This window comes from Danio rerio, chromosome 4 (genome assembly GCF_052040795.2).
Source record: "Danio rerio strain M-AB ecotype USA chromosome 4, GRCz13ab, whole genome shotgun sequence".
NCBI classification, from domain to species: Eukaryota; Metazoa; Chordata; class Actinopteri; order Cypriniformes; family Danionidae; genus Danio; species Danio rerio.
Window position 1 is genome coordinate 56,233,792 of NC_141024.2, and position 22,751 is coordinate 56,256,542.

Consider the following 22,751-nt stretch of genomic DNA (forward strand, 5'->3'; position numbering starts at 1 on the left):
CTGGATGCCTCATTTGATGTTTGATAAGTAAATTAATAAACAATTCGGAAGTGTGGAATGTGCACAAATATGGTTATCGGTTCATAATAGGTTGAAACACATTGTTAGATTTTGCTGTATTTGGCTTAACCGTTCTTGGACGGCTTGTCAATGTATAGAATGTTACATGTTGGTTTCATTTGAGAATTGAACCCAGTTTCTTGGACTCAAAGCTGGGGCTTTTCCCAGCTGAGCTAACTCCTCAACATATGAACCCAAGAGCACAAAATTAAAAAGGGAACTTGAGGTGTTTAGTTTCAGAAACAAGAAACAACTGATCTTTATTTGAAAAATAGAATACAAAGTACAACAGAAATGACGGAAGCAGAGCGTCCAGTAAACAGGCAAAACAAATCTGACACAAGGGTAAAAAAAAAAACAACAACAACAACAATAAAAATAAAGTGTCACTTAGCGTCTCAAGAGAATCGGGCGAGCACTGGGCAGTAAAGGCTCAAGACTGAACACACTAGCTTTTTACACACAAACTTTTATAGGGAAAAACACAGGTGTTGCTAATCTAGCTTGAGTGGTGGCACACAGTAGATGGGAAGAGGAGGAATACAGCTTAATTAATTTTTACATAGATGACTTTAATACATAAAATAAGTAAGCTGACCAAAGCTCTTACGGGGAGAAGACTTTATCGAAGACAATGAATAGTGCAGTTCCTCAGCAGCGATGTTAACTCATTGGTAACTTAACCCAAAGTGAGACATTACTTTATAACAAAGGATGTAACCCTCGGAGATCGGCCTACTTCTTTGGTTGGGTCACAACTCTTGAGTTCCTGTAGGTCATTTGGTTCACACCTTTTCAGATGCAAATACTTGTTTGCATATGAAACAAGTCATACAATCTATCAACATATAGAGTTATTTTGGGTTCTTGAAGCCCTGCAGGTGTTCAAAGGGTTTCATCTTCAGAAAACTTGATATGTATTCAAAAGTTCACACTTGTCCTGGTAAGAAACTCTGGTTATTTATAGTGAGTCAGGAATCATCTGATTGGTAAATCATGTGTTGGCTAATGCAGGACCAGCCGTAGACAATCATAAGCATGTGATCCTCTCAAAAGAAGTATAAATAAACTTCACTTGGATGGACAGCCAAACTACATGAAAAAGCTGCCGTTTTGAATATACCAGTGTTTGTGTGGAAAAGGCCTCAATTTTGGGGACTCTGCTATCCAATGTGAAGCTTTAGGTGAGTGTTGAGGCTTCTTTTATGTTTAAAGCCCTTTCCACATTCACTGCATCTAAAAGGGTCCTCTCCTGAGTTAATCTTCCTGATGTGTTTCCTGATGGAGTCTTTGCGTGTGAGACTCTTTTCACACTGATCACATGTCAACACTATGGTTCCAGTGTGATTATCCTTGAGGTTCTTGAGGCTAGCTTTGGTTGTGAAGCGCTTTCCACACTGAGTACATGCAAACGGCTTCTCTCCAGTGTGAGTTCTCATGTGGTGTTTGAGTGTGCTTTTATGTGGGAAAGTTTTCCCACACTCTGTGCATCTGTAAGGTTTCTCTCCAGTATGAATCCTCATGTGGTTGTCACAAATTGTTTTTTGAGTAAACCTTTTCCCACACTGTGTGCATGTGTGAGGTTTTTCTCCAGTGTGAATCCTCATGTGGATGTTAAGGTCATGTTTTTGAGAAAAATGTTTCCCACAGTGTGTGCAAATAAAACTTCTGTTTCCAGTGTGTGTTCTCATGTGGACTTCAAGGGTGCCATTTTGCTTAAAACTCTTTCCACACTGGATGCAAGAGTAAGGCCTCTCCCCAGTGTGAATTCTCATGTGCGCTGCAAAGTTTCCTGATTGGTAGAAGCTTTTTCCACACTGTTGGCATATGTACGGCCTCTCTCCAGTGTGAATTCTCATGTGCACTGCAAAGTTTCCTGGATGATAGAAGCTTTTTTCACACTGTTGGCATGTGTATGGCCTCTCTCCAGTGTGAATTCTCATGTGGGTTGTAAAGCCTTGTTTATAAGTAAAACTCTTTCCACACTGTTCGCAGGTGTAAGGCCTCTCCTTAGTGTGAACTCTCATGTGAACATCAAGGTTTGCCTTTTGACTGAAACTCTTTCCACACTGTTTACAGCTGAAAGGCTTCTCTCCAGTGTGAATTCTCATGTGGTTTTCAAAGCCTTGTATGTGACCAAAACTCTTTCCACATTGTTCGCAGGTGTAAGGTTTCTCCCTAGTGTGAACTCTCATGTGAACATCAAGGTTTGACTTTTGACTGAAACTCTTTCTACTCTGTTTACTGCTGAAATTACACGCAGATTTGGATTTCCGAGGTCTTCCACGTGATGAAGTCTTTTTATTCAGTGTGGGTTTTTCATCAGTCGTTATTTCTTGAAGTTTCTCTTCCATTTCATTCTGTTGATGAGTCTCTTCTTTCAACACCATCAGGTCTAAAAAAAACAACAACAAAAACACTGTTAACTTTAGTACGAAGACACAAAGTGACAAGCAAAAGATGGATGTTTCATCAAGATATTAAAATGACCTTACCATTTACTCTCCGTCATGTGGTTTTAAACATTTCCTTTCTTATGGAACACAAAGAAAGCCAGCATTTTTTCACTATCTTCTTTTGTGTTCAACAGAATCAAGAAACTCGTAAAGGTTTAAAACCACATAACGGAGAGTAAATGGTATCCCTTTAAAGAGTTCCTTTTATGAACCTTCTTTTACAAGATGTAAAATAAGTCTTTGGTGTTCTCAGAATGTGTCTGAGGTTTTAGCTCAAAATCAGATTATATACCTTGAAGAAAATATTATTTTGGCGGTCAGAGGAAAACCAAGCTCTTTTTGTGCCTGTGGCTTTAAATGCAGATGATCAAATGCACTCATTCTAGATTATTCATGTTGTGTTCCCTCATGTGCATCTTCAACTGGATTTAAACATTTGTAACTTGCTTGGAAGACCTGATTGAGACAAATACTGCATGTTCATAGCAAGTACACATAACTTACGCCTATATTTCTGAGTTTGCATTATTGTAGATAAATTATGTTATATAACAAATGTTTCCCAGTACTGGGTTGCAGTTGGAAGGGCATCCACAGTTTTAAAAAAATGCTGGAGAAGTTAGTTGTTCATTCCGCTGTTGCAACCCCTAATGAATAAAGGGACTAAGCCGAAGGAAAATGAATGAATGAACACATGCAAATGCTTAATGCCACGTTTGCTGTAAACTGGATTGATGATGAGATGGCAAGATGACATACTTTACTACTTGATTTCATTTTAAAAGTTTACACTTAACGAGCCTGAGGCTCCCATTTGCAAGACGAAAGGGGAGTTCTCGAGAACTCTTCTGTAGTAGCCAGGCAAGTGCACACATAGGGCTTAACCTGTGCAGTGCACATGCCCTTTTTAGTCTTGGATAGAAAGTGCCCTTCCGAAATTATCTAAAGTGCCCCCGCGACGCGACACACCCTCGGTCCCGCCGTTCAGTAGGTGCGCGACAACACAGCTGATCAGAAGGCGCGAAAACACAGAGCGTGAGCAAATATGATATGGAACTCAGGGTATTTATAGTGGTTTAGGAATCGTCTGATTGGTGAATCATAAATTGAGTAATGCGAAACCAGCTGCAAGCAATCATAAGCATGTGATCCTCGAAATTAGTTTATAAATAAACTTCACCTGTACTTGTTTTTGTTTTCTTGGCTTTTTGCATGTACTGATGCTTAGATGAAAACCTACATAAAGACATTTAGATAAGACATTAAGATATTTTATATACCTGACAAGATGCAGAAATGCCATCTAAAAAAGTTAACTACAGTTTGTCCCATCAGGGACAGTGACAACGTAAATATACAAATTAATAATGTTAACCCGGGGATTTGTGACCTACACACGACTTTCAGAGTGCTTCTGAGTTACAGAGAAGTGCAGAGGTTTTTTCTCTTATACGACCTGCGATATCAAACATTTCACCGTCATTAAACACACTGTCTTTCTCCCCTGTGTGTGTGTTTGTTTTTCCTCTGTCAGAAGCGCATGCACAAAAGGCAACTCCCATTTTTATTCAAACCCTGCCCATTTTACCTCCACCGACACTCCCACCCAAATAGAGCAAGACACACCCACTTTCCTGACTTTTTTCAAACTAGAGGTATGCAAACATCCTGCTGAAATGGGGGGTTTCATGGCCCTTTAAAGTTACTAGTGACTCGAATAAGCATGGATGGTTCAAGTAGCAGCTCCATTGATGAATAAATGATTATTGTTCACAGAGCAATAAACCGCTCCTCGTTGATATCACCTCTGGGCATCTTCTTCAATGTGTGCTCCCATTGACAGTTTTGCGCTTGAGCGCCTCCAAGTGCTGTTTACTGTAACTTCAGCAGCTCCGTGCACATGAACAAAAGTGCCAACCTGATTAGTTAAGGTTTTAACGCCGCGCATCAAATAAAAAAATAAAAAAACGAGCACGAGGCGTTTCTTAAAAAATTCTGCTTTTTTTATGCCTGGCGATTTGTGTGTGGTGTGCACCATCACATTGATGCCCTTTATATAGTCACAAGGTGTTAAATGTCGACAGAAAATGCAGAAAATATCTTTGTGTGCACGGGCCTTTACACTGTTTTCAGGATCTAAAAATTCATTCTGTAAAAATAGTCTCAAGCAAAAAGATTCCAATGGCGGCGCCTGCTGGTACGTAAAGTATATGGTCAATACTGACGAACTTCACACTCAAATGTTTGCATATCATCAGCATGCTGTAATCCATTTCTTAAACTGCAAAAGTCATTTTTAAACTAGTTTGTTGGCCAGTTGTAGTCAGTGCAATGCTAAACGTTATTGTTCCACTATAATTAGTTTTGTTTTATGTCGTCCCAAAACATCATCATATAATTTAGAATACTGTAGTTCAATGTTTTATAATAATAATAATTTTTTTGTGTCCATTTTATCCAGCATATTTAAAGTTAGGGCATCCACATTTTCTGACATACTTTAAACCAGGGTTAAAATTTTTGACTCGGGAAGGGCTAAAGGCTAAGGAATTTTTCAAATACCCCAGATGGAAAAGGGTTTTATTTGCCCTATATATAATTATATTATATATAAAAATAAATAAATACATTTAATAATACAAGAATAAATTAATATTAAAAATACAGTATTTTATATATTTCTTAGCAAAAAAAAAAAAATTATACTGTGTAAAAACAAGCTTTACTTGTATCCATACACTTTTTCCAACAAAAACTTTTTTAAAATGTAAAAAATAATAAAAAAAATTAACTGTTTTAAATGTTTTAAAAACTATAATAAACTAAATCTATGCACAATAATTTCTCCAGGTCGATGTCTTCAGCAGTAAATACAAGGAGCACATTTAAACAAATATTATTGTAAGGAAAATAATTAAACCATTATGATAAATAGAGTTAAAATTACCTTTTTGAATAAAAAGTTTTATTGAGTTGAATTTGTTGGTGATTGAAAGGGTTTTGGCCAGATTGGGTAGCAAAACATGAACAAAGGAAAATAAAGACTTGTTTATAAAAGACTTAAGACCTACAACACAATATTTCAGTAAATTTAAGACATTTTAAGACCCCACGGAAACCCTGTTTAAACACAATAGCCCTGGTAATTAGTTATTATAATAATGATTTAATTCTAACCCTAGCCAAAACTATCACTGTAATAGCAGATATCTTCTATGAGAATACTGTAGGTCAAATAGTGTCAGCTCAGTTAAACTTTTTTAATTGATTGTTTTTATTTATTTTATATAGTACCAGTGCTCTAGGATGCTCTACAAACAGTAGGAGAACAAGAAAAGCAATAACCTTAAGAAGGTAGAGATAATAGGAGACTAATAATACATAAAATAATGACAAAAAACATGAGAACAAGTAACAAGAAAGAAACTCATTCTGTGCTTTTGTGCATTTAAGAGAACTAGGCAGCACACTCAGGGCTGCGAGATGGATTTAGTATTCTTATTAGTAAAATATATCTGAATGAGGATCAGATGACTGCGTCGGTCTTTGAGAATAAAAGTCAACCTGTTTGTTCCTGCAGATCTTCCTGTTTGACTGTGAATGTTTCTTCAATCTTCAGGTCTTCACTTTCTACTTTAATAAATGCCATCTTTATAACAGTGTGGAGATCAGTCGCTTCAGCAGGAGTTTTTCTCTGAGTTTGGACACTTTATCCTGTTTAAAATGAACAAAACAATGAACAGAAATACTTTATTTCTTATATATATTGATGTAAATTTAGAATAAACTAACATTAAATTAGACCTTCATTAAAACACTTATTACACATTGTTACATCTCTGTAACTTTGAAACTTTTTTCAGGTATGTTCTTAATCGTGTTGTTTGTTTCATTTACTTTATTGTCTGCTTACAGCAAAGTGTAAATAGAGGTAAAATTGGTTTTATATTCGCAAATTCTGACTTTCCCCTTAATAATATAATTTCATAAAATGTATTATTTGCAAGCTCTGAATAGTGAAATCATATTAGCAGCCAATGACTATCAAAGTACAACATTGTTCACAGTCAAATAAATAGTGCTAATGTTGTTTTCAAGTTACACTTGCATGCTAATTCAGATCTAATATTCAAAGTAACATGGTAAACAATATAGAGACTTCTAAATGAACGAATGTGTGAATAGAAAACCAACTTTACCTCTATAACGTGTAGCACTTTTTTTGCACAAGACAAATTTCCTCTCAGGGACAAAAAGTTTATCCTATCTTTATTCAAACAATAGATCTCATTACTGTGAGTGAAATAGTACATAGTTGTATAAAATGTTAAAATAATATTGTCAACAGCAGGTACATAATTTAGCACTGAATAAAAAAAACCCTTAATCAATCACTTTATATAAGGGTAAGCGCTTTAAAACACACCTTTCTCCAGTTAAATCACAGCGCGGGAGCGGCGCATGCTTATGACGTCATAGACCACGCCAAAATAAAAGTCTTTTTTTTGCCACTTACTGTTGCAGTCATGACTTATTGACACATTTTCCCCTCCACTTTGATAGAGGTAAAGTTGGTTTTATATTCGCACATTCGTTCATTTAGAAGTCTCTGTATTGTTTACCATGTTACTTTGAATATTCGATTGGAATTAGCATGCAAGTGTGACTTGAAAACAGCATCAACACTGTTTATTTGACTGTGAACAATGTTGTACTTTGGTAGTCATTTGCTGATAATATGATTTTACTATTTAGAGTTTGAAAATAATACTTTTATAAAGTTATATTATTAAGGGGAAAGTCTGAATGTTTTAATATAAAACCAACTTTACTTCTATCCACTTTGACATACACAGACACACGTATTTGGAGTTAATCAAATCCTCTATCTCTATACATTTTAAGACAATTTAAAAAACGTGTTTAATCACTAAGTCGAAGTGTTTAAAGCAAAAAATCTCAACGTTCTAAAATGTATAACAAATAATCTGATGGGTGTTTTGAGCTGAAACTTTACAGACGTAAAAGACTTATCTTAAATTATGAAAGGGAGGTAAAATAGGTGCCCTTCAAATAAAAACTATTCATTACTACTACATGTTTTAACTAGTCATTCCTTATAATATATATTTTTCTCTGCGTTTGGACACTTTATCCTGCAAAAATTAACAAAGCAATAAAAATGTCCTGTTTAAAATAAATAAAACAATGAACAGACACAAAATAACTTCTTTTCAACAATTGCTTCAACAGTTTCTTTATATGAGAGTAATTAACAAAAATAAATCAGGTAAGTGCGAGCAAGAAACAATAGCAACAAATAAGCTGATTAAAACTAGTAACATTATTCTATTTCTTATATATAGTGATGTATATTTAGAATAGAATGACATTATGCAATTTAATAAATTAAACCTTCATTAAAACACTTATTACACACATTACTGTTGCTTTATTTAAACTTTAACAAATGTTGTTAATTATTTTGTTTGTTTTATTTATTTAATTGTCTGCTTACAGCAACGTTGTAGCACTCTTTTGCACAAGACAAGAATTTCTTCTCGGGGACAAATAAAGTTTATCCTATCTTATTCAAACAATAGACCTTATTGTGAGTAAAATAATACTTTATTTGTATAAAGGTTAAAATACTGTAAACAGCAGGTACATCTAGCATTAAATGAACAACCTGAAATTTTAATCAGTTGGTTTACATCGGTGTAAAAGCTTTAAAACAAACCTTTCTCCTGTTAAATCACGGTGCGGGAGCGGCGCAGCTATATGACCACGCCAAAATAAAAGTCTTTTTTGTTTAGCTTTTCCCCCTACTTACTCTTTGTCATGAATTATTGATACATTTTCCACTTTATACTTTATCTGCTTTCTGTTTTGTATTTAAGACCATCAATCTTTGTTAATTGAAAAAAAAGCATTTACCCCCCAGATCTTCACCTTCAGGTAGGTTGATAGGAGGTTGCATTTTCTTTAAATGATTGCATTTCTTTATCCATAGCTTTAACTCATTCACTTGCATTCAACTGATGTTACCACCTCTTTGTATGTTTGAATGGGGAAACATCAAATTCTTCAAAACTGCCTGCCAGGTTCCAACCTATATATGTAATAGGTTGAAACTTAACTAGGTTAACTTAGGTTGAAACTGGGCTACAGTCCATTTGTCAGGATAAAAACAATATTTATAACCAAATAAACAAACAAACAAAAAACTAAATAAAAAGTTGTAAAGAAGCTTTTAAAAATGACTGAAGAACTTTAATACAACGTTGAACAGTGCATCCACGCATGTTTAGACTTTACATTTTTATAATGTTAGCATTCAGATATTATTTGAGTGTAAATTCAGAATGTGCAACTCACCTTTCCAGTATTCAATGAAGAAGTGGGATGAGAAATGGCCTCAGTGGGTTTTTCTTTGTAGGTTGTTGTTGGTAATAATCCCAATGTAGGAATCAACAATCGTAGTTTGTCATACAAAGTTGTTCTCTTTACTTAGCAAAATAAGCCAATGACGTTTCTGTTAGGAACCCAGAATATATAGAAACAACCCTGCTGAGCTACTGGATCTGGAATGTGATTGGATAAGACTCAATTGGCCCCCATTAATGCTGGTATAAAGATGCAAATGAGCAGTGAAAACTCAAGACACATACAGTGGGGGATGGAAAGTTCAGCAGCTTTACAAACCAGTCTTACAGAGAAATAATGATGTATTAGGAAAATAAGTTGACTTCAGCCATCTTCATTTGATTTGTTGCCGTTGTTTTATAATACTATTGATGGAAGCTTATTTTTTAGTTTTGGCTGCTGCATTTTGTAGTTAATGTTGATACACTTATGTTGAGGTATTTTGATTTGAAACACATTTCAATTTATTTTTTCCCAAGCCTGGTTATAAAGTAATGTAAGAGTCGTGTGTTGTTTTTGTAGAAGCTTCTCAGAGTTGCTTGGCTGAAGTCTTTGTGTAAAGATGCAAATGAGCATTGAAGACTCAAACCACACCGATGTCTCAATACACACAACTACATTCACTTATATAATAGTCATTTAAGTCTTATACTATTATACTGTGATATATTATCATTCGTTGAGAGAAACAATTTCTGAACTTCACATTGATGTTTTATTTGTCAAGTTTAGTCAATACATTGACATGAGCTAACTATTAGCATTTTTTTTTGTCATTTATTTATCACTGAACTTGTTCTTTATGTGAGTTTAGAGTCCTTTATTTCTCTTAAAGCACATACAGCTCATTACTGGCATCTGTAAGACAGTCAACACACTCTTAATAGATCAATTATTTCTTTCCAAAAGTGTCTATAGATTTTAATGATCAAAATGTAACTTGTTTCTGTGCCAATTTTGTTTTCTTTCCTTCGTTTTTTAGTTGAACAGAACATGTGTGAGCAGCTCAGCTCTCTCGAAAACCTCTTATTCACCGGGTATGTAACAAAGATGTTTTTCCCTCTGATTATCACTTGTGTTTGTGCATACAAATATGCATAGACATTCACAAGAGAATATAAAAGATACTCTGTGACAAAACCTTTTCCTTTTAACACAGTAAAGCTATCACATACTGCCCATTTTTGCTACTTTTGTCCTTTGTTGATAATTGTTTTTACATTAATCACAAATGGATGAGACACACTGTAACTTCAAACTCATTTGTGTTAATTCCAGGTGCTGTGAAATGTTATGTTGTAACGTCATTATGTGACCATAGCAGGACCAAAACAGAACGTCCTCCTAAAGTCCTATTAGAAACGACTAAAGGAGGACTATGTGGATACGTTCTGTTAATGTTAGAAAAGTTCTCTTTGTAATGTTATTAAGTGATCATTGCAGGACCAAAACAGAACGTCCTCCTAAAGTCATATTCATAACGTTATTATATGACTAAAGGATGACCATGTAAAAACGTTCTGTAAATGTTAAAAAGGTTCTCTTTGTAACCATAGAATGGCCAAAACAGAACGTCCTCCTTAAGTCATACTGGTAACGTTATTTTATGACTAAAAGAGAACGTTTTAAGAACGTCCCTAATGTTCTGTAAAGGTTCTGGATTTTTATTACCTTTAGGGAACTTTCAGGGAACGTTGTGCAAGGTCGCGCGAACGTCGCCTCCTACCTGGGAATATCATCACGAGTATCAGTGCTATCAGTTTTTGTATTTCTATTTGTTGTAATGGCCTGTTGTTATTGCAATAAAAATAAGTAAATAAAAAAAGCAGTGCAATGTGGCTTTTTATCAGCAGTGGTGGAATGCGTGTGTTATATTGTACACTATGCACTCGAGAACGATTGTCCCTCTACCTGTTGTTTTAATCCCCTGAGAACTTTGCTCATCTTCAGAACGCAAATGAAGACAATTTAGATGAAATCAGAGAGCTCCTTCATCTGTCATACACAGCAAGAGTCCCGAGATGCTCAAAGTCCAGAAAAGAAACCAAAAACATTTAGTGGTTCAATTGTAATCGAGTTCCAAGAACATTTTGAGTGACAGAAAATGTTGAAAAAAGCAGCCATGTCCCAAAATAGGAGCTGTTGAACCATATAGTGCACTCTAAAAACGAATGTGTTGAAAACAACACAACATGTGTTATTTTCAACACATGTCCTGAGTGTGCTCAGGGACAACACATGTTGAGTTAAGTTTAACACACAAAATGTGTCATTTAATGTAACACATTAATGTGCAGCATAAGTTGACACACAGATGTGTTGTTTTTGTATGTATTTAACACAACTGTGTGTTACTATTCAGTTTTTATGATTTTGAATGTAAAATATATTATAAATTAATATACAAAATCTCACAGGAAACATTAAACACTGTTCACATACTGTTTATTTTTTCCTTTTTAACATGAAAATAATGCATTTAAATGTTTTACAGCATTTCATTGTACAAACAATTCATTGTATAACATAAAAACTCACTTTATAAAAGCATTCATTAAATTGAACTTGTATCTGTTACGAATGCCATATAAACTGTCAAATATGTATGAAACAGTTCCCAACATATACATTTTTAAAAATTCTCTAGTGAAAGAAATAAGTAACCATAGCACAACGTTTATGCATTCACCTACATGTAAGATGCTTGTCTTAACAAAATAAATCATTGTCAAATCTAGTCAAAACACTTAAACATTTAGGTAACCCTTTATAGTAACGACACTATAAATCATTTATTGAGCATTAGCAAATAGTTAATTCACTATTTGTTTAGCATTAACTCGACATTATAAGACATTAGTAAGCGGTTCATAAACACAGCCACAAAAGGCTGAATTTTTGACTTATAAGCGCATTTATAATGTGCTTAATGATTGTAGTTTCATAATTCAAACTTTCAAATACAAATGGTTTGTAAATAATGCAGTCCTTAATTTAGTAGTGAAAAATTAGTCAGAAGCAAAGTATAAAAGTACAATTGTTAAGCGCATTATAAATGTACTTATAAGTCAAGAATACAGCATTTGTAATTGTATTTATGAACCGCTTACTAATGTCTTATAATGTAGAGTTAATGCTTAAATGAATAAATTCACTATTTGCTAATTCTTAATAAATGATTTATAGTGTAGTTATTATAAAGTGTTACCAAAGTTTCAACCACTAACATGTTTAAAACAAAATTTTGTATTTAGGAGTTACATACTGCTGATCGCAAAATGTCACAATGTCTAGAGGTCTGTAATCTATTAAGTCCCCAGGCAGCAAAGCCATGTCAAAATCATTTGTTCTGATGACACTGAAGGAAAAAAGATGTTCATCAAAATACTTAACTCTTAAAACTCTCAGAAACATAAGTGCGCATTCTCTTTCACTTTGGGGAATAATGTGTATAACTTCACCAAATAATGGTTCTCCCCTTTCATCTGCTTTTAAAGTCAGAACAGATCCTGTCTGGTATGTTGTCCCCAAAAAACTGATATTATTACTCACATGAATTGAACTGGTGTAAGTAAGAGTCTCAAAATGTGTATCTGTCTTAAGCTTGTCAAGCAATTTGTCACCCTTATACAAAGATGCAATTACAACTGGGAAAGCATTTGGTACAATCATCTCAGAATTGTGTTTCGAGCTTAATTTCCATTGGTGCATTTGCTGAATCTGGTGTTTATGAGCCAGTGTTTTTGAAATATTACGAAAGTTGCAAACAACTTGGGCATGTCGCTTAAGAGGGTGATGTTTGGCTTCGAACCTCATACACCACAACTTTGAAAGCGGTCCAAATAAAGTCATAATACTCGGGTAGTGTGTCATGTAGTGATGTTTAGGAATTAGATTCCTTTCAGGATAAAGAATCTTGAACTGTGTATGGTGATCAATTATTAGCTGCTTAAGATGGACAGCAAGTCCTTTTGACACAACAGGTGCAAAAATTATGTCACAAATTTTCCTCAACATTAGGAAAAGGTGCCAGTGTGGGCTCTGTGTGTCAATTAAATCACCCAACAGAAAAGGCAAGACTAGTAGTAAACACCACATCTGTGATGCAGTCTGCTTAATAGCATTTTCAGATGTCCTCAGATTGACAATAACACTAGGTTTATTTTTTTGATTTCCATAGCCATAGTCAAAAGCTGCTATTCTTTCATTTAAAAGTTCCAGAGAAAAACATTTCTCTTCATAAATGAAATGCCGCAGCATCAATTTGACCTCAAGAGGTCCGACTCCTTCCAACACATCATGCATAATGTCTACACTGTAAACCCTAATGCTGTAACTAATTAATTGAGTTGAGTTCTATTAACTTAAATCATTAAAATTCGTTTATCTTAATTAACCTTGATGAGTATTTAGAACTTTTTCTTATTTTTGAGTTTGTAAAAATTTAATCTTTCAAGTAAGGTGAACAATTCTGCTGGGTTTAATCTATACAAAATGTCTCTTTAAAGTTTCATTAACTCAAATTCTGTCAGCCTAGTGATTTTGCGTCTGACGTCATCCAGGTTCACGTACGTGCTCATGCTTCATTCGTTTTTTTTTTCAAGATGGCGGATCGGCCTCGCTTCACACTACAGTAAGTAAAATATTTACAAATCCAAGAAATATTAAATGTATGTTTTAATTAATATAATCACAGTAACAGTTCAATGTAATGTAGAGTTAATCAGGGTGCGTTTACATGTCGTACATTACAGAAAACATGTTTAGCCTCACTTGTTGCTAACTAACGTTAACATTACTGTTTAAAAAGTTAGAATCAGTGCAATGTTAGCGTTAGTTGTAATGTGTTAACTCTGAATTTTAACAGAGTGTGATAAAGACAAAAATATTTAAAATCGGCAGACTACATTTTTCAAAAAAATTTAAATCTTGGCGCGAGTATGCCTTTTCTCAGCCTGTGCTGAAGTTGTCATGGAGACGTGCGCTCTCACAACCGCATGTCATGGCGCTGCGCTGAACTCCATCCAGTCTGTGAATGTGGTATTATCTTCGCGATCTGTAGGCACTTCGGAAACGAAAGGCACAAGAAACGTAACGTTAATCATAACTCAAATGATCTCCGCCTAAACACTTAACGGTATTTTCTGATGACGCGCAAAAACGTAGTCTCAAAACTTAACTCTGTCACACGCAGCTTGTTGCTTGCTGATCCATGTATGAGGATAGCCTGACGGAGAACATTTAAGCTGCGCTCCTCACCTGAGCAGGTACAGAGCAGAGCTTCATTTTACACTACCACATTGAGGTAAAGTTGGTTTTATATTCATACATTCATTTAGTAACAACTTGTGACTCGCTCCATAAATTGTTTACCATGGTTCTTTGTCTATTCGTTCTGAAATCACATGCAAGTATGACATAAAAAACAACATTACACTAAATGCACTATTTTTTTTGACTGAACAATGTTGTACTTTGAAAGTCATTGGCTGCTAATATGATTTCACCATTAAGAATATGCAAAAAGTACTTTTCTGAAATTATATTATTAAGGAGAAAGTCTGAATGTGTAAATATAAAACTAACTTTACCTCAATCACCAGCACTGATCAACACTTAATATTTCCTCGCGCTTAAGACGACATCTCTGCATATCAATGATTACCTGATTAATGCGATCAGTTAAGTGAATTTAAATGTCATTTAGGTCAAATGTATTTTAAAAGTATGATAAAAGTTTTTTTTTTTTTTTTCAATCTATTTTTTAAAATGTCTACTCTGGAGAGAATATAAACAGCCTAAAAAACAAAGTATGCATATCTATAACACATTAATACAAAATTATGTTATTAAATAAAATAATAACAAAACAAAATATTCAAGACGTGGTAAAGAAGACAGTTTTCTGATGTCCAAATTTTGTAGCTTAAAATATATTTATATCTTAAAAATATAAATATTTTAGTCTATATATTTTTACATCATTAGACAATAAGGTAAGTTTTGTTATTTCTAGCTTTTAAAATCAGGCCTTAAATTTCTTTTTCGTCCTATTCAGTTTTAGAAATTTCAATACTGTTTAAATCTGTGTTCATCGAATTAAAGCAACTAACATGATAATCAGCTCTATTGCTAACCGTTTTGGAGGTTAACGTTAGACATCAGGCAATTGTACTACTTCCACTCTCAGCTAAATGACACTGTGACTTTGTGTACATACAGAATTGAAGGTCAGGTGTTGCTGACTACAGATAGGTTCTTAAATGGAGGCATGTGAAAGGTGGGTAAAATATTTATTTTGTACTACTATGCCTGGCATATCCAGATAAAATAAATATTACAGTGTATTTATCAATGATACTTTTGCAGCAAGGAAAGTGAAACTTCAGCTAGACCTTGAGTTCAGTTTACAACATGAAGATCCTGCTTTCAACATCTGATCAACACCTGATTTTCATCTGAGGTAAAAAATAGATAAGTAAATGAAACATAATAATAATATTAATACATTTTTTCTAGAATTGTATATTTTGTGGTGTGGGTTTGTTTTATGAAATTCTCTCTTGTTTCTTTTTGCTGTTTGCAGAGTACCAACATGTTACAAATGAGAATTTTCCCCACAAATTCTTTGCAAAACTGGACCACCACCTATTTCATTTGATGACAATTTTAAGGCAAACAGCATCCAAAACTGGCAAGACAGCAGATACCCTGGCTAATCTTTTAAAGGTTTATGATGAGCAGGTATGTTTGGGGTCACGTGTTAAAGTATACATTAAAATATAATTTGAATTATTATTATTTTTTTAATTTTTAAAAAATTGATTCTTGATTTCCAGGAACTGAATGATGTCAGTTCATGACGGACTACTGTTATCAGAGGTCTTTTGGTCTTGCTGCGTGAGCGTGACTTAAGATTCTTTAGGAACACCATGGTAAGACTTCATTCATTCTTTTCACAATTAGGCATGTTTAATGAAAAGATGAAAGTTTTGAAAACTTTTACTTAACATATTTGTAATCAAGAATAGTTGATGAATCATATAATATTGGCTCAGTCATTTTGATACTGTCCTTACATTAATATGCTTGAATTATGTTTTTAGATTGATAATCCTGCTGACTGAAGATGCTTTATTGGCCCTGCATTCACTGAGGGTCTCTGTTGTCCTGAAGAATGAATTGGACACCACCCACAGCACACTTCCAGACCTTTCTTGTCTTGTATGGATTAATGTATGCTCTTCACATAATATATAGTAAAGGACTTTGAACTTGTGCAAAAAGTTTTGCTTGGCATGGATGATGGAAAATAAAAAGTCTCGTAGCATGGAAACCTTAAAGAATGAGTTGATGTAGAGCTTTTTTTTTTTAACTTAATAAAGACTGTCTCTGGGGTAGTAACTTCAAAACATTTATTTACCTTTAATTGGTAAGTATGCATTTTATTATATATAGGGATAGTTTGTCCAAATGTAAAATTCTGTCATTTACTAACTCTTCACTTGTCCCAAACCTGCTTGAATTTCTTGCTTCTGTTGAACACAAAAGTTAAGTAAAGCTGACAACCTGTAACCACTGACTTTCTAATAGGAAAACAAATACTGTGGAAATCGGTGGTTACAGGTCTCAGCTTTTTTTTTTTTTTTCAACAGAAGAAAGAAACTCAAACAGGTTTGGAATAAGTAAATGACAGAATCATAGTTCAACCAAGACTGAATATATATATATATATATATATATATATATATATATATATATATATATATATATATATTGTAACGAGCGCACACATGCCATGTCGCCCTGGTCGCTAATTCAACCCAGCTGGACCATCATCAACACAGGATCGTTCACAGCTGGACGTCATCAAGTGGAGAGGCATATAAACCAAGCCCACGCAAGGAGAAGATGAGCTTCATTCACCCAATGACTCCATGCGCTAACGCTTGTCTCGCTGTCTCTCCACAGCAGACTCCAGCTCGTGACGATCCCACATCCGACTACTCACTGTCCTTCACTTACTTCCCGGAGCACCAGAGCACCTCACCTTGAAGAAGAGCACCGTTTACACCCCATTCACGTTGTAAATAAAGCACCCTCCGGGGACTTGTCTGTAAACTTATCCAACTGTGTCGCTGTTTTCCCTCTGCCTCGCTACTATATATATATATATATATATATATATATATATATATATATATATATATATATATATATAATCTGCTCTCCGTTAAACAGAAATTGGGGGAAAAATAAATGGGGGCGAATAATTCTGACTTCAACGATATATATACAGTTTCTGTGTAGTTTACACTAAACGAGTCACTTCACAGAATGTGCACTTATTATTTTTTTTAACGAATGCCTTAAGAGTAAGTTTTACACTTATTAATGTACTATTAAATTTTATCAAACTTATAGTTTTTTCTTGAGGCTCTTATGTCTGATATATTTACATTGTGGGTAATTTTTATTAATTTCAGATTAGTGTTCATTTTCAATCTCTTTATGTCTAATAGTTTTTATCGTTTTAAGACATTTGTAATTGCATAGGAGACAAATTTGAAAGTACTGTTGGACATTTTTTCTTTAACAATAAATGTCTAAAATGGTATTGTCTGTGTGTTTTAAATTACAGATTTATTTTGACAGATTTATGGGGTTTAAAGATTAAAATAATGGCTAATTTTAATTGTGAAACTGACGATGGAGAAGTTAATTTTAAAAAATGCTATCAAAATGTATGAGCTGGGTGACTAAGTATGTAAAGGTGAGATAAATAATTAAAAATAAGTTAATTGCTATTAAAATGTATGAGCTGGGTGATTTAAGTATTTAAAGTTGAAAGAAATTAAAGCAATTAAGTTAATTGGTATTAAAATGTATGAGCTGGGTGACTAAGTATTTAAAGTTAAAAGAAATTAAAGCAATTAAGTTAATTGGTATTAAAATGTATGAGCTGGGTGACTAAGTATTTAAAGTTTGGAAAAATTAAAACAATTAAGTTAATTGCAATTAAAACGTATAAGCTGAGTAACTTGGGTATTTTAAGTTGAGTGAAGTGTCTTGCATGAGTACAACAAACTCAAAACTTAATGTTTCTGTTTACTTAAAATAGATAATTTCATAACTTAAAAAATTTGACGTAACTGATTACCTCAAATTTTTTGAGTTTTGTCAACTTATTCGGGATTACAGTGTACACCAATATTCTCAGTGACATGAAAATACTGTAGGCTGTTTAGGCATGAGTTCTGTTTGACACCGGTTGCACTTGCATCATTGAGTTGTACATGGTATGCATAGTTTTCCCTTGTACGTCTCTCTGTATTATTTTCATCAAAAATAATCTGGGAACTTGATTTGTCAATTAGACAAAATTGACAAAATCGGTTTGCAGAGAAACTTTCCACATAGCCACAGAGTGAGTGACAGGCAAGATTGTCCGCTGTCAGCAAACAGACTGTTCCAAAAAGTAATTGATGTTTATCGTGTAGTTTGACCTCTATACCATTCTGCTCAATTTCTTTTAAGTCTGTTATAAGAGGTTCCAAAATTTTGTCAAAACCATAAATGTCTTTATCAATAGAATTAAATAAGAGACATAAATGGATATTGGAAAGTACAGAATTTTTTTCTGACGGCACATTTCGTAAAGCAAAGTAAACAGCCCCCATTTTATGAATCTTTGTTTTAGATCCAAGAGGATTAGTTGTTTCCAAGTCATCGAAGTATAACTGAATTTGTAATGCATTTGGATGGTTTCGGTAAAGAGGATGTTTAGAATATTGAGCACCATCACAATAATCATGCATTGTATCTCGTTCACCGCAAGACTGCATATACATATTCTGCATTTTGTCACAACTAAATAAAAATTTAATTGTGTTAATTATTGAGATGTACTGACATGTGACAGGCACAAGCGCCTGGCTTTTCCCCCCATTCTTTCTAAGACAATCTAATCTGTGACCAAGAAACACTTCTGTTGGTTTCTCAAAGGAAAATTTGTCAGAAAAGTACTTAGTTAGTTTAAATGTAGTATCTATGTCACCAAACATGTTTCTAGCATAGTCAAAATCCTTCATAAGTGTTTGAACTTCAGCACTATCTAGCGGAACTGCCAAGTTCTTAAGTAAAGTATTAGTCTTTTCTTGCAAATGACCTAAGGTACGATCAATAACTTCTTTTGTGCAGGTTATACTTTTTTGAACATCAGTATAAGTTACATTAGAAGAGGCATACATGCTGGCAGCAAAAGCTGCAGCACAGTCTTTTAGGTTTAAACTGCTCTGAGGAACTAGCTCTGTTTTAGACATTTGGACATTATCCTCAAAATTATTTATTCTGCTTTCATCAATTTGATAGGATAAATCTAAGTTCTTTGTATGTCCTGACTCTTCAGAAGGGCATGAATTCGTTTTAAAATGATCTCTGTTCAGATGTTTTAAAAAGGAATTGAAATTATGATAAGTTCTTGGGCAACCATTTTGACTACAAATTAAAGTTAGGTTGTAACTATCAGAGAGTGCATGCACTTCCCTTAAATGCCAAATTAACCCCTTTGTTTCAACAAAATCATTTTGAAGACACTTTGGACAGGTGTACATGCTTATTTCAATTAGGTACGAGACTGCACCTTAGCAATCAATTCCATGACCTTTTATCGTTTGCAAGATGACTGGGACAAAGACAGGTCATATATATACGCAAAAAAAGAAAAAACAGAAGACAGTTGGCATGGATACTGAAGGTTGCACAGCCAGTAGAATTTGAAAAGTCTGTCTACAGCACAGGTCAGGCTTTCAACATCAAGTGGAAGAGCAAAAGAGTCATTCTTTGCCACAATTACGTACTGGGATCCATGTCCTAGAGAACCGATGGAAACCAACTGTGGCTGAGCTGACTTCAGGGTCCCATTCATGGATTCAGCGAGCAAAGATGTAACGTTGGTACCAGCCTTCAAAAATGAAACAATGAAAAGCATTAGAAAATGTTGCTCCATTAAAAACAATTTTATTTATCACAAGCTAACACAATAAAACTATACCGGCACTTGCTCCAACAGGTAGGACACAGCAGAAGTCACACAGCATTTACTCCCAGCAACACTTCTCCCAGATGCAGTGGGTGGAAGAAGATGAATAAGGATCTTCAACATAGTGTAACACAGTTCATCTTGAAGTGAAGATACAGGTCACATGCAAAAAAAAAAATTAAAAATTTTTTTGGAATTAATATTTTATCTTGAATAGAATATCAATATTCACATAAAATTTTCTCATTTAACCTATGTTTAGAAAAGTATGCACATGCAACAGACATTTTGGCTGAAACTCATACCATCATGCTGATTCTCAGCCTTCTCCTGTAAGTGTCTGATGTCATTTTTCTTCTCCAAGGATGCTATTTCCTTGAGTCTTGGAATTATCGTCCCTTCCCATTTCCGGATAAACAAGTCTTCTTTCCCATCGGTGAGCTTGGAAAATTCAATGTCCATCTTCAAAGAAAGAAAGAAAGAAAATCAGAAACAAAGAAATATTAATATTACAATTATGAAAAATGTTTGTGTAAAGTTCTGTCTTAGTTAAGCATGTCTATTACCAAAGCTGGCATGTCAAGAAATCTAGGATATTCCTTGAAGATTTCAGCAACAGTTGGGGATTTTGTTGTTATCCATCTCCTTCGGTAACTGAAGGTTTGATTGATTGCAGTCTTTATTGATGATGAATTCTCTGGTGATGGTCGCATCCTCTTTATCAGAGTCAACCACTCACTTGGTACAGTTTCATCTGGACTTGGTAAAGAAGGTTGCGGTGTACAATGACGACGTTTCAAACTGTACACCCGCTGGCTCTGTTGAAGCTTCCGTCTGATGTTACGTAATCTCATTTCAATAAATCCACTGTGTGATGGCCCATCAAAAAAATGCTCCTGATGTTGGTAATGCAAAAACAGAACTAGTTAAAGTCAAGTATACATGAGCAACTTGCATACACATTCCTAAACAATTCAGTTTATATTGTAAAAAACATTCTTACATGTCCCTCATTTTCCCCAAAGGGCACCTGAATCCTTAACGAGGGGAACAATGACACAATCTCTTTTGCTAGAGCCAGCTTTTCTGTACCAGATGGATAGCTAAAAAAAGTAAAAAATTAAAAATAAAAATACAGTTGCACAAATTGCTCCTTCACAAACATAAAAAACTGACTAAACAGTGGTACTTTAGAATTGATTGGGATAAACTGATTGTTAAATTTATTTATTTAAAACATTTTTTTAAATGTAGAATTTATTTTAATATATAACTTATTTAAATAAATGTAATTTAATGAATTTGCAAAGAAATACACCTTACGTGGAATAAACAAACCATACTCACAATCCATGTTTCTCTACAAGGTCACTGACAGCAACTTTAACAAGAATCTTTCTTGAGGAAATCGACAGCGTCTTAGTCTCTTCATGTTCTCTCAGGATTGTAGGGGCTTTTTCTTCAAGCAGCGTCAGCAAACTAGTTGTGGTGCCAGTCTGAATTGAATCTGTTAAAGGACACTAGAAATGCCAAAAACATTTTATTTATTGAAATGTTCACTTTTATCTATAGTAATATAAAGGGAGAAAGATATTAATGTTTTACCTGTAATAAGTGCACACTTCTTTCTAATGAGTCCGGGGTGTTGCTTGCAATATAATACATTTGAAATTTGTCAAGCTCCTGTACTCCTGCATTTACATCAGTGTCAATGAACTCTTGAAAATCTGTGTCAAATTTCAATATTCGATCAAGAGATAGTTGTTGAGACAGTTCAGGTTTGACTGAGGCTATCAGATCTCCAACACTGCCAACTGTGAATAGTTTTCTCCAAATTTCCTTTTTGTCTATGAAGACAGTTGCAAGAACTCGGTGTAAAACTGTTAAAGTGACTGTAATTTGCTCCTCGACTTCCATCATCTAAGTAAAAGAGAGAGAAATCCATGTATATACAAGCACAATGAGAAAACAAACACATGTAACAATGAGTATGACAATAAAAAGCACATTTTAAATAGTATATGACTAGTCGGTTAGCACAAAATGGCGCGCAATGTTAATTACAATAAAGATCTTCATATTTTAACGTTAGATATTGTTTATGAATTTGCTCACACAGCGGCGCCATTTGGTGTCTGTACAAAGCGCCAAACTAATGTTATGGAAAGGCATTCTTGTTCAAATTCCTGCCGCAAAGCGGCATCTTATGTTTTATATCAAATAACATTATGATTAAAACGTTAATGTATAAATTGTGTCCGGTATCGTTAATTTACCTCCAGTGTCAGTGATGCGGAGGCTTTAAAGTGACGCGAAGCCGGAGATTTTAAAGTGACGGCAACTCTCATACCAAAATGCAATACATATTTAGGGTCAGTCTTTCACCTTAAATATGTAACTTATTATTAACAATTCTGCCGAGTGCCAACGCAGCTTTGCAAAAGACGCGCCAGATGCGTTAGCTTAGGCGGCTAAAGTTAATGGTACATGACCGAGTTGCCAAGTCACCCGTGTATTTGGAGTATGAAACATGGAGACATAATAAAAGTAACAAAAATAACTTCCTGGACAACTAACACAAAACATTCTCACGCAGAGTGGAAGAAATATTTACTATCGTAGCCGAATTTTAATTAATTTCACTCACCTGAGGCAGAGAGATGCATTATCCGACAGAGCTCCCGGAGAGCGACGGTTGAAAAAGAACGTCACTGCGCATGCGCGTGCACAAATACACAGCATAAATCCCGAAATACAGAATTTTCAGC

The 22,751-nt window shown here is 34.4% G+C and overlaps 3 protein-coding genes, 1 long non-coding RNA gene and 1 other non-coding gene across 8 annotated transcripts in view; 3 read left to right on the plus strand and 2 right to left on the minus strand.

The window, feature by feature from the left end:
* The window catches only part of LOC796311 (zinc finger MYM-type protein 1), an 854,498-nt gene that overhangs the window by 141,223 nt on the left and 690,524 nt on the right, over positions 1 to 22,751 (plus strand). The window lies entirely within an intron of this gene.
* The window catches only part of LOC147844968 (uncharacterized), a 48,658-nt gene that overhangs the window by 17,536 nt on the left and 8,371 nt on the right, over positions 1 to 22,751 (plus strand). Inside the window, exons 2-3 of the mRNA XM_087249192.2 lie at positions 9,925 to 9,979; positions 10,221 to 11,096. The gene's annotated coding sequence lies outside the window, so the exon portion shown is untranslated. The remainder of the gene's footprint in view (positions 1 to 9,924; positions 9,980 to 10,220; positions 11,097 to 22,751) is intronic.
* Positions 295 to 22,751, minus strand: part of LOC110439430 (uncharacterized) — a 94,215-nt gene continuing 71,758 nt past the window's right edge. Inside the window, exon 8 of the mRNA XM_088650236.1 lies at positions 295 to 2,292. Coding sequence (XP_088506362.1) covers positions 1,224 to 2,292 — 1,069 coding nt within the window. The 3' untranslated portion in view covers positions 295 to 1,223. The remainder of the gene's footprint in view (positions 2,293 to 22,751) is intronic.
* On the minus strand, positions 11,529 to 21,809 carry LOC110439429 (uncharacterized). The gene is made up of 8 exons (XR_015483584.2): positions 21,589 to 21,809; positions 21,331 to 21,503; positions 20,987 to 21,086; positions 20,550 to 20,879; positions 20,289 to 20,445; positions 19,996 to 20,123; positions 19,679 to 19,905; positions 11,529 to 12,566 (listed from the first exon to the last, which is right to left on the minus strand). It is a non-coding gene; the product is annotated as an uncharacterized LOC110439429 (transcript).
* Positions 13,535 to 22,751, plus strand: part of wu:fe14d05 — a 312,007-nt gene continuing 302,790 nt past the window's right edge. For 2 of the 4 annotated variants that reach the window (XM_088650758.1, XM_087249417.1), the window contains exons 1-3: positions 13,535 to 13,575; positions 15,165 to 15,222; positions 15,312 to 15,405. The gene's annotated coding sequence lies outside the window, so the exon portion shown is untranslated. Of the gene's footprint in view, positions 13,576 to 14,136; positions 14,248 to 15,164; positions 15,223 to 15,311; positions 15,406 to 22,751 lie in introns of all 4 variants that reach the window. The other 2 variants (XM_087249414.2, XM_087249413.2) reach the window with 2 other exon arrangements.